Source organism: Carassius gibelio, chromosome A8 (genome assembly GCF_023724105.1).
Source record: "Carassius gibelio isolate Cgi1373 ecotype wild population from Czech Republic chromosome A8, carGib1.2-hapl.c, whole genome shotgun sequence".
In the NCBI taxonomy this organism is placed as follows: domain Eukaryota; kingdom Metazoa; phylum Chordata; class Actinopteri; order Cypriniformes; family Cyprinidae; genus Carassius; species Carassius gibelio.
The window spans coordinates 20,630,720-20,643,501 of NC_068378.1; the positions used below are offsets into that span (position 1 = coordinate 20,630,720).

Consider the following 12,782-nt stretch of genomic DNA (forward strand, 5'->3'; position numbering starts at 1 on the left):
GATTTGGACTCTTTTGTGACCCAGACAGCACATGAAAGGCTGAGGGGGAGTGGTGATGTCATTATTCTCTGCCGTCAGGTGCTACACACACAGTCTGTTTGTTTAGTGCAGTGAAAAGGATGCTCCTTAGTGCCCTTTGTGCGCAGGGACCGGGAAACACACAGACACAAACGTGCACACATACATCTCGAGCAGGGCTGGGGAGAGACGCTGTTCGGCCCCCAGAGGGCTTTTTAAGAGTGGCCCCTACATAAGGGAGCAGGGCCGGCACGCGCTGACACAAGCCACCTGCTGCTAATGAGCTACTGTTGTACACTTTGATGAAATATAATTGCATTATGGTGTGTAAATAAAGCCTTCGTGTTTTGTCACAGCATATGCTGCCCAGTGTCACAACAGGAACAACAAGCTGGAGTTGAAAAGCCCAGAGGAGCGGCAGGTCGTACTCCGTGTCACTAGAGACGGCACAATTCCCTAACCTCTTCCTTTCACTTTCACTCGTTCTCTTTAAAAGTGGATGCATCTTCTCACTGTTCCCCTCCCCGTCCCTCGCTTTTGACTGTGTTTTTTTTTTTTTACAGTTTGATAATTCTATGACGTGCAAAATGGAAAGATTTTTTCTGTGGCACGTTCAAGCTGTGAAGGAGCAATAGAAATAGGACATTTGACGTGTGACTTGCGAGCTGCAATTGCATTTGTCCCATGCACATATATATTGTGTTGTACAATAATTTGGCTTTATAGTCATTTTAATATTCAGTAAGCTTCTTATTCATATTAAAAACAGGAGATTTATAAAGTGGTTGGTTCATGAGATACAGTATCTATTATTTTTCTGTAATGTTATCGTTTTGCTGTCCCTTGTGCAGGCTATCCGTCTCTCACTGGAGCAGACCCTGCCACCAGAGCCCGAAGAGGAAGGTGGAGAGCCAATCAGCAAGCTGCGCATCCGGACGCCAAGCGGAGAGTTCTTGGAAAGGCGGTTCCTGGGCAGCTGTAAACTCCAGGTCCTGTTCGACTTTGTTGCCTCCAAGGGTTACCCATCCGACGAGTTTAAATTGCTTACCACCTTTCCACGCAGAAATGTGAGTTCAAACATGTACACACAGACATTTACTCTAGATTTCTATAGTTTTAAAATAAACTTCAAGCAGTGTCTGACCCTAAAATAAACCTTAAGCTTAAAACTTTGTGCAGTTTTTAGAATAGTATAAATAAACATTAATAAAAGAAGAAATACATATGCACTTATAATTTCTTAAAATGACATAGTAGCCCTATATATAAGATACATGATATACATATAATTCTTATATATATATATATATGTATATATATGTGTGTGTGTATATATATATATATATATATACATATATATATATATGTGTGTGTGTGTATGTATATATATACATATGTATGTATATATATATATATATATATATATATATATATATATATATATATATATATATATATATATATATATATATATATATATATATATATATATATTGGTTTTGTTGTTATTATTGTCTATTTATGAACCACATTTTCCTTTAAAGGATGTTCTCAAAAACATGAAGCATTGTTTTATTTTTTGTTATTATGTTTAACTACTGACTTAATTTTTCTGCATATTTGTTTGCAAATAACTACATAAACACATGTATATCATAATGGTATTGGTCATGACCGTAACCCCGCTCATTACAGCCATTATAAGTACACAAGTGCGCACATAGTCCTGGAACACCCGACTCCTTCCTGTTCAATTTATTTTCTGTGGGCATCTTTCCCCATGCTGGAACATGACTGATATTAGTCTTGAGCCCCACTGATGGTGAATATCTTTTAATTCCTGTCCATCTGCGGTGCACTAATAACTGTGTGTGTGTGTGTGTGCGTGCGCAAAGAGTGTGTGTGAGTGTTACAGCTCAGCAGGAAAAATAGAGTGTATAATTGGCTAGTTAATCCCAGCGTGTGGTAGAAGTTTGTTGCTCATCTTAGTCTGTGTGTGTGTACTGTACTGGGATAGGCACACACCTGCACATTAATTAAAAGCCATGCCTGGTTAATTAGTATTTATTTTCCTCTTGTGTATTTTTTATTTTTGTATTTTTATATTACATCTATCCACAAGTGCATGAACATAAATTGAGGTCCTCAGAAGCAGAAAGGTGCACTGGCTACTTTAGATACAGTCAGGAGGGCTCTTTCCTGTGTGTGTGTTTGTGTGAATAAAGTGCTGCGTTTGTGCACTCTGCAGCAGGTAGATAGATAACAAGCACTGCTCTTAACGACCTGACTAATTAACAGCATGGAAACAGAAATGGGCTTTCCGTTAATCAAGAGATGTGTGCAGGCCTGCCCAGACAGCATGTCATCCAAACCCTTTGGGGACGAGGGCTAATGCCCCCCAACAAATGCACACTTTTACACACACCCCCGCAAAGTGCCTTTTCGTGCACACTGGCTCTTGGACAGCCTCACACCCATTTCACACACTGTATTCCATTTATTCACAGTCTTCTGTCTGGAAAGCAAAAAAGAATTGAGTTGCGTGTTTCTGCGGAATTTAAAATGTGTATCCAGCAAAAGCAGGAAAACCAGGCTGTGTTTGTGACTGTGACTACAGTGCTTGAGTTTAATCCTCTCTCTTTCTCTCTCTCTGCCTCTTCTAATTAAAATCATCTCTGCCACAAACTCGCTCTATCCCTCCCACAGGATTAGGCCATGAGCACTATTGCATTTGTAATTCTGCACAAATGTTTAAACTTCATCTCTCTCTCTCTTACACTTCCCCCCTCCTCCTCCTCTTCTCCTCTCCACATCCAAAACCAAGATAATGCCAGCAATAAGAGAGTGATTGAACAGAGGAGTTTAGAAAGAGAGAGATGGAAAAGTGTCTGAAGGCTTTTGTTTCATTTGCGGCCTGCGAGGGTTGTGTTTTCAGTTTGTTTGTTCTTTTCTTCTCTTTGATGGACGGATCCAATGCACCTGCACTCTTCTGAACGAGAGTGTGATGAAGGATTAGAAAGCAGCCTCAGAATTCTCTTTCTATTCATAACACTCATTAATGTCATGGCACAGCCACTCACACCAGCGCTCGGAGGACCTCCAGTCATCTGATGTGCTCTTTTTGTTTTCTGTTGTTTTTTATCCAAGTTATCCAACTCGAGATACGTGAGGACACCTCTTGAATGAGTAATCTAATCTCATGTGTGTCGCTTGTAGTACAGTGCTTCTCAGCCGGTGGGTTCTGACCCATAAATGAGTAACAGGTCTGTTCTAAATAGAGAAACAAAACTAAATGCAAATAATAAAATGAAACTAAACATGAAAGGAAAATGAATGAAAATGAAAATTTATAATTCAACTTCAACTTTCAATAATTGGTTTTATAATATTATATTGATATTTATTATTGAAATATACTATATATATATATATATAGCACCAGATTAAACAATAGACAAATGCAGAATATTTAATTTGAAATATACAATATATTATGTATGTAATAATATATACAATAGTAGTACTAGTAGTAGTATATATATATATATATTTTTTAAAACAATAGACAGAAATAAATAGTAAATTAATAGTAAAAAATAAATACTAATAAAAAGTGATCTGTAGGGCACAGTTTATAAATATAGAATGCACCGACATTATAATATTGCACTTGTGTAAACAATGCACTGAATACAATAAATTTATTAAAATGTGATGATCTGATCAAATTGGTCTGAAGCCCAAATTTATTATATACGTAGACTATTTATTCCATTTCAGCTTATTGTTTACATAAGTACAATATTATAATATAATATATAATATAGATTCAAATAAAAAATGTATGTATTATACATTGGATAGACTCTTTATAAATCTTTTGCACTTGATTTCCGGTCATCATGTGATGTCCAAAGTCAGGGTCACCAGACCAAACCAGAGCAAAACCACTGCTTGATAAAACATCTGTTCTTTCTATCCTCAGAGAGTCATTTGGATGTGCCGTTTCACATCTCTTACGTCAGTGCCTGGCCTCTGCATTTATGTTGGCTTCTTGCCTTTAGACCCCCCCTTAGCATCCCGTGGTCATGCTACAGACAAGCAGGGAGCCAGAACTCACTTCTCCCTAGAGGTGGGAACCCTGCTTTCCCCATCCGTCTCCACCGTTGGCCGGCCCTTAGCAGAGTCTGACTCCAACACTGCGAACGCTAACGCCCTCACCGCTCCAGCAGGCAGATAATGATCTCCCACCGCTTTCCTAATTGGCCAAATAAACACTCTACAACACAGCACTAACACAGACCTAGCTATTGGGTTTTAATTAATGGTGAAGGACCCTAAATGGCTTCATTAGAACCACGTTGTTTCAGCTGTATATTTTTTTCTGCTGTTTTTTTCTTTTCTTTTTTCCTTCTGTTTGGAAAACCACATCTCGCGTGTCTGGTCTTTATTTTTCTTCTCTCAGCCGCTTATTGCAGGTCCTTTTATTAGTGCTAATGAAGGGCAATATTTATTTGCCTGGCTTTTAAAGCGGAGATGTTCAGTTTAAACAAGTCTCGCAACTAATCAGCGAGGATTGGCATTCAGCTTATTACTAATTTGCTTGAAATGTTTTGACTGCGTTATTCGGAAGCCAGACCTTTCTTAAAACCTGTGTGTTCTTAATTTCTAATAATGCCTTCACTTAGTTTACTTTGCAGCGGCCTGGTAACATACACCTGCTTTATGATGAAACTCTGTATTGTCATTTTAATGAGTTTTTACTGTGTTATTGATCAGGCTAATCCTTAAGTATACTAATAATGAAATTAATTAAACTAAACAGGCAGCTGCAAGTGACATCAGTTAATCATGCTCGGAGACATTCAGCTTTTATAGATTTTTTTTTCCAGTGAACTCCGTATTGATTCCCTCGGGACTTTTCAAAAAGTCTGCTTGTAGAAACGTACACAGTACAGTCAGTGATGCAAAAGTACTCCTCAAATTTCACACAAATACATATTTACACTAACAATGCTGGTGAATTTTCCCTTAAGCTTTCTTTAAATTTAGGAGATTATTTCAATATTCATATTATTATATATTATTATTATTATTATTACATTATATAATTACGACAATATTTGGGCCTACATTTTTTACATTTTGCCTCTAGTTTATTCATTTTCATTTTTTTGTAAACTACCAATCAAAAGTTTGAGTAAGATTTTTTTTTTAAATAATAATAATGATGATAATACTTTAATTTAGCATGGGTGAAGTAAATTGATCGAAAATAAACACTTGAGACACTTAAAATGTTAAAAATGATTTACATTTCAAATACATTTTCATTTTGAAATTTAGATTCATCATAGAATCCTGAATAAAATTAGCATGGTTTTTTAAAAATAAAATAAAAAATCTTTCTTGAGTACTGAATCAGCTTTTAGAATAATTTCTGAGGGAATGTGTGACACGGAAAACTGTAATAGCTGATCTAAAGTGAGTGGAGTAATGGCTGCTTAAAATTCAGTTTTGCCATTACAGGAATAAATTGCATTTTAAAATATAATAGGACAGTATTTTAATTTATAGTTATATCTCACTACATTATTGTTTTTACTGCTCAGCAAGACCTAGATAAGCATAAGAGATTAATCTTTTCAACCCTATGTATTTTTAATATAATTATTAAAAATAAAAACTTATAAAGTGAGGATAATGAAAAAATAAACATTTACAGTCCAACAGACTGATTAATACAAATATATATCTACAATAATTACATTTTGCTTTAAAAAATTGATCAACAGTGACTGAAAAGTCAGTATATTAGAATTAGTTCTAAATAATCATGGGTGACTGAAGCCTGGAGTAATGGCTGATGAAAATTCAGCTTTTCCATCACAGGAATAAATTGCATCTTAAAATGTATTGAAAATAAAAAGCAGTTATTTTAGATTGTAATAATAGTCTACAATATTTACTGTATTTTTGATCCAATAAATGCAATATTGCTGAGCATAAGACACTTTGTCTGTCAACACAATTAAAACAGACCCCAGACTTTTGAATGGTATTGTACATTCAATTTTTTCTTACTTTTTTGCTCCTCAATTACTTGTGAATGGTCACCACTCCGTTTAGGGCTCAGAAGTCGAGTAGCACTCTACTTTTGGAGAGCAGGATTGTGCCCCCATTCCTGTGGTCATCTGGGCGGCTGTCTTGTGTTTGTTTGGTGACCGTGTGGGGCCGTTGAAGATGAGTTTGTTAAAGGTTTAGCAGGATTACCTGCCATCAACATCATCAAGGCCCAAAGAAAACAGCCACCCGGGCCTCTCCTCCATCACGGCCACTTCTTGCTTTAATAAACCTCTTCAGGATTACGGTGATATGAGTCTCCACACCCTTCAAATGTTCTCTTTTCTTCTTCTGTTTACTTTGGCCGTCGGAGAACGTATTGTTCATCAGTGGAGATCACACTACCCGGGCACGTTGAAATTCATTTGATCTCCACAGTGCATTGCGGGTTAAGGTTGTCAGTCAGGATTTTAATTGTAGTTTAATTTTATGACCGTGTGAGTGTGCGTTTGTGTATCAGTTGTTAGAAGAACCAACGCAATCAGTGTTGCACAGAGAAGTCTAATTCAATTCAGAAGGGCCAAACAGAAGAAACTAACAAGTGCTGAGAAAAGAGGGAGGGAGTGAGAGGAAGAAAAAGAGCGAAAGACAGAGAGAGTGGAGGAAAACAACAGCTTTGTTTGTTGACAGATGCTTCTCCTCTTATGGTCTGTTAATTGGATAACAATGTAATCAATTACCCATGGCATCTGTCTCCTGCTATTTGAGTGCCACCTTGTTTCTTTCATTCCCCTATAAAAGAGAACAGTCATCAACACAAACACACGCACACATCTGCGCCACCCTAGAACCTCATTTACTTCTACCTGATGCTGTGTTGTCATAGCAGGTTTTCGGGTTCATTTCCATTTTATTTTATTTTTTTAAGTATTTGTATGAAAGAAAGGGAAGGCATCCTGGTGGGAGAAATGTGTTTTTACAACACTCTCCCTGGTACTCCCCCCTCCTGTGCCCTCAGGTCAGATTGAAAAACAAAAGGCATAAGTCACATGCTAACATGAGGTTTGGGGCAACACAGCTAATGTGCTGAAGTGGGTGTGATATCTGTACTGCACCCCCTTTGAGATGCCAACCCCGCCGATAATACGGTGTCACTTTGAACTTACTGACATCTGCACAGTGCTTCATGTCAGGTGTGTCCCAATGGGGCCATTAACTCAAAAACATTTTTTCAATGTAAAATTAGTTTTTTAGATGTTAAAATTATTGTTTTTGTGTTATGGCTCAGAATCATGCCTTTAAAGTATATTTCAAGTTAAACACAGCTTAAAATTAATGACAAGAAATTCAATTTTAAATAAATTTCTTGATTTTCTTTAAACCTTCTATTAATCAAAGAATCATTTAAAAAAAAATATGTTGTGGTTTCCACAAAAATATTAGGTAGCACAGCCATTTTCAAAATGGATAATAGTAAGACATAGGGCTGGGCGATATATCTAACGATATGATCATGCACATCCAGTCAGTAAATCTGGTTCCGTGATAACCGCTAAATCGCCATCACCTGCTTTTGAATGGTGCAGCATTTAATAGACAGAGCTGTAGATCGTTGACAAGCTACGCAATATCGCGTTCATTATCGAAGGTGATTCATCTGGGATAATGAAAGCGATATTGCGTAGCTTGTCAGCGATCTACGGCTCTGTCTATTAAATGCCACTCCAATTATAAGCAGGTGATGGCGATTTAACGGTAATCATGGAAGCAGCTTTACTGATTAGATGTGCATGATCATATCGTTAGATATATCGCCCAGCCCTAGTAAGACATATTTCATAAGTACTGAATCAGTATATTAAAATGATTTTTGAAGAATCATATGACACTGAATACTGGAGTAATGATGCAGAAAATTTAATAAAATAAATGCAGCCCAAACTTTTGAACAGTACTACATAATTTTTTAGCAATTTAAGTTGTTTAAATTATAATTATCTATAAACAATTGTATAATTATTATTAGTTAGGATTTATCTGTAACGTAAATGCTGTAAAAATTGTTAGTCATTATTTTACCATTTATTTTAATGTTAAAATAATCAAAACTTATTGTACAATGTTTTCTCAGAAAGGACTTTACACAACCTTTTTTCATTATTAGGGCCTTTCGCACTGCCGGAAACTTTTCTTAGTACCAGAACTAATTGTGGAACTAGCAACTTTTGGGTGTTTTCGCACCGGAACTAGAACTAGGACTGCCTTTTTTGAGAACCAAATTAGCTCCAATTCCGGAGCAGGGTCTAACGAGCAACTGGTATTCAATTCAATTCAATTAAATTCAATTCAATTTTATTTGTATAGCGCTTTTTACAATACAAATAGTTACAAAGCAACTTTACAAAAAATTATTTTTCTACAATATTTAGTAGTAGCTTATAAGTGGTGACTGTCAGTTTGTGCACGTTTGACTGGATTTTTAGAAAAATTTATACAAGACGTAGTCAGCCAGACAATTAACATTAATATTATTAATTAATAATTATTATGTGATGCAGTCACACTTGTAGCAATATTTGTTAGTCTGTATGTTGATTCAGGGTTCTAGTACTACCTGTGACGTAAGTAGACATTGATCGGCCAGACGTGTTCGAAAACGCCATCACCCACCATGATTTAAAATGCTGTGTAACATACTGTAAACATTGTGTCAGTTTATTTCGCAAGTATGGTAAACAGCGATAAATATACAGACGCTGAAGTGCAGGCACTTGTAGCAAATGTAGCACTTCCAGTTGTCGTTGGAAATTCTTAGTCATCCTTTCCGTTCTTTCCAACGCTTTACATATACGTCGACTTTCCATGTTCATTATTGTGAAACCCGCAAGACACAACAAAAACACATCCTCCATCTTCCTGTTGTTAACGTTATTCTTTTTTTGTTAACGTTGTTGAATGCCGCGCAACAAATGACATCACTGTCGAACGGCTTATGTTGTGTCCTCGTACACACTGTCGGTGCAAATGCAACCCTTTAAATGGTACTGGGAAATAGTTTACAAAAATTTGTCCTGGTACTTTAGTAATGTACATTTAGTTCTGGAACTAAAGCGGTGCAAAAGGCCCTATTGTGGCAATATGAGTTAGATTTTTTTTATTTGGTACAGTAAGAAACCACCCACTACACTTTAGTAACCACATTTCATGCAGAGTTTTGAGACTTTTTTTTTTCAGTGTATCTGCATACATTTTATTTTAATTCCATCAATTTTGTAATACTGGTCAATCCTGTGACCTTCCAGCCCAGCTGCTTTCAGCTCCTTGTTTTAATTACAAACCCGCAGAGCTGGAGGGGTCTTCGGAGCAGAGAATAGGCCTTAATCAGAGCCCTGTCACCAGGTTGCAGTTAAGCCCCTGTCCTGAGCACTGTGGCCATGCGATGTGTGGACACCCAGGTGTGAGCTAAGGCCCCATGTAACCGGAGAATGCTCTGCTATTAGCTCACGACAATACAGCCATCGTCTCCTGCACTCCTTTTCTCTCTCAGCGAACCAAGATCTGGATGGTGGTCATGTCGTCACAAATGTCAGTTAGTTTGCTGTTAAAAATGTGGCCAGTGATTGCCGTGCTTTTGGATAATGAAGTTGGGCTTCACTCACTTATTAGTGACTGATGAGTTCTCACCCCATTGCTATTGTGTTTGGTTTGGATCGGTCCATTTGCGATAACAAACAGCAGCTATCTCAAAGGGAAACAGGACATGTACCACACACAGGGACATTATCGCATTATGCCATTAACCAGTGACATCAGATGAATAGACCCCACACATCGCTTAGTTTAGGAGGAATGGCGAGACTTAACCCAAACACCTCGTGAATTATTATAGTACAATCTGGATATTGCAGTTATTGAATGAAGCCAAGAATTAAACTGTAATGATAACTATATTAGCCTCCACACCAAACTTTCAGTTTGTTATAAACTCATGCTGCAGTTCTGTCGTCTACCACTTGAAATGCTTGAGTTCTTTAAAGAAAGATTGATTCTGATTGGCTGTCATTGTTTCTATCTTTCATCAGCTGGAAAAAGTCATTTTTGAATGTGATTCCAACTGTATCATTCATTTATGCCGTCACGTTCCAGTAACCATGAGATTTAAAAGATAGTAATTTTGTCTTTTTATCTCTAAATGCAGACTTTTTTCCATCAGAATTCTGAGATATTAAACTCAAAATTGCAAGATTCAAGCTGAAATAAGTCAGAATTGTGAGAACTCTTAATTCTGAGAATAAAGTTGGAAATGTGAGATATAAACTTACATTTGCAAGAAAATAATTAAAAATTCTGTGTGGAAACAAAGTCAGAATTTCGAGACTTAAAGGGTCAGTTCACCCAAAAAGGAAAATTATGTCATTAATGACTCACCCTCATGTCGTTCCAAACCCGTAAGACCTCCGTTCATCTCCAGAACACGGTTTAAGATATTTTAGATTTAGTCCAAGATCTTTCTGTCCCTCCATTGAAACTGTGTGTATGGTATACTGTCCATGTCCAGAAAGGTAATAAAAATTTCTTCAAAGTAGTCCATGTGACATCAGAATTTTTTGAAGCATCGAAAATACATTTTTGTCCAAAAATAGCAAAAACTACAACTTTATTCAGCATTCTCTTCTCTTCCGTGTCTGTTGTGAGTGCGTTCACTGGATCACTCGATGTAACCAGATCTTCTTGAAGCAGTTCACCAAATCGAACTGAATCGTTTTAAACTGTTTGCGTCTCCAATACGCATTAATCCACAAATTACTTAAGCTGTTAACTTTTTTAATGTGGCTGACACTCCCTCTGAGTAAAAAAAAAAAACAATATCCCGAATAATTCATTTACTCAAAAATTTGTGGATTAGTGCTTATTGGAGATGTGAACCGTTCCAAACGATTCAGTTCGATTTGGTGAACTGGTTCAAGAAGATCCGGTTACATCGAGTGATTCGTTCGCGAACCGGATATCACAAACTGCTTCGTTTTGAACTCTCTCTCACAACAGACACAGAAGAGAAGACGATGCTGAATAAAGTCGTCGTTTTTGTTATTTTTGGACCAAAATGTATTTTCAATGTTTCAACAAATTCTAACTGACCCTCTGATGTCACATGGACTACTTTGATGATGTTTTTCCTAACTTTCTGGACATGGACAGTAGACCGTACACACAGCTTCAATGGAGGGACTGAAAGCTCTTGGACTAAATCTAAAATATCTTAAACTGTGTTACGAAGATGAACGGAGGTCTTACGGGTTTGGAACGACATGAGGGTGAGTCATTAATGACATATTTTTCCTTTTTGGGTGAATTAACCCTTTAAACTCAAAATACTACGGAAATTTCAGAACGTTGAGATAAAATCACTGAATTGTGAGAATTTTTTTCCTTTTTTTAAGAAAAAACTTTCTGATTCGATTCTGACTGTTTTCTAAGAATTGCAAGAACCGAAGTCTGAGTAGTGAGATAAAAAGCCACAATTCCCTTTTTTATTTTTTATCCCATAGCAGAAACAGGCTTCCATACTGTTTTTACATTTAGTTTTTTTAATCTGTATTATCATTATCCTTGGTGTAAACGGGTCTTAACTTCTTTATTCTTTAAGCATTGAAAAACCTAATTAGTTTTTTTCTTTGTCTCTTCCCAGATAACGCAGTTAGACCCAGCATGGAGTCTTGTGGAGGCTAAACTCTTCCCTCAGGAGACCCTGTTCCTGGAGGCCAAAGAGTAGGACTGATACGAGATGACCTGAGGCGAACAAGAAGGATAAGCAACATTTAGCATGATGTCCACAGCAATCACACACACACACACAAGCCTTCACACATTATCACACAGTGCATTGTATATGAATGCTGAGTGTACATTTTTTGCACACGGAGGCCTTTACAAGCACATGAATAAATGATCACTCTCCTCACATAACTGCAGTGTAATGTTCTTTTTCCACCCAAAATGTAAGGTAACTGAATAATAAAAATATAATAACATGCAGAGGTGTGAAAGTCTAAAACAGCCAGCCTCACAGACAAGGACTTCTCACTGCGGCTGCTTTTTAGACATGTTTTGTGTTGAAATGAGACAAAAAATATCAATAGAAAAAAAAAGACAACTAAATAAGTCAAACAAAGAGACATTTCCTGGAGAACACAGGACCATTTCTTTTCTCAAGGTTCTGAGATTCCCTGATTCACAGCTTGGCCCTGGAAAGCCCATCATCCCAGCTTATTCTTATGATACCCAAATTGATTATACTTAGTTTTAATCCCAATTGCTTATGTTTATTTTTCTCCATTTCCCCCACCTTTTTAAAGTTTAATGCTGTATTGGATAAAGATTGATATACATTATATAAAGAATATATAAACATGCATGTGTCTTGCCACTCAAAATTTATTTTTATTTTCATGTGTGGGTGACTATATCATCGAGACCTCAGCATTTTTAATACATGACTGCTAAGGTAAATTTAAAGGATTCTTACATTATTGGACTCACATGTCATTCCAAAGCTGTATGACTGTTTTCCAAACAGAGTAATTATGACATTGTACTGAGAACCATATGAATGAGGACTGGAGCTTCAAAAAGGATAAAGGTGGTCAGTATTATTTGAATGCTTTTTAGCAAGTCTTCTGAAGACATAAGTTAGAAAGAAA

General features: G+C 36.7%; 1 protein-coding gene across 1 annotated transcript in view; it reads left to right on the plus strand.

Annotated features, from left to right (window-relative positions):
• Positions 1–12,048, plus strand: part of LOC128018840 (FAS-associated factor 1) — a 73,890-nt gene extending 61,842 nt beyond the window's left edge. The window contains exons 18-19 of the mRNA XM_052604655.1: positions 870–1,085; positions 11,771–12,048. Coding sequence (XP_052460615.1) covers positions 870–1,085; positions 11,771–11,854 — 300 coding nt within the window. The 3' untranslated portion in view covers positions 11,855–12,048. The remainder of the gene's footprint in view (positions 1–869; positions 1,086–11,770) is intronic.
• The last annotated feature ends 734 nt before the right edge of the window (positions 12,049–12,782 follow it).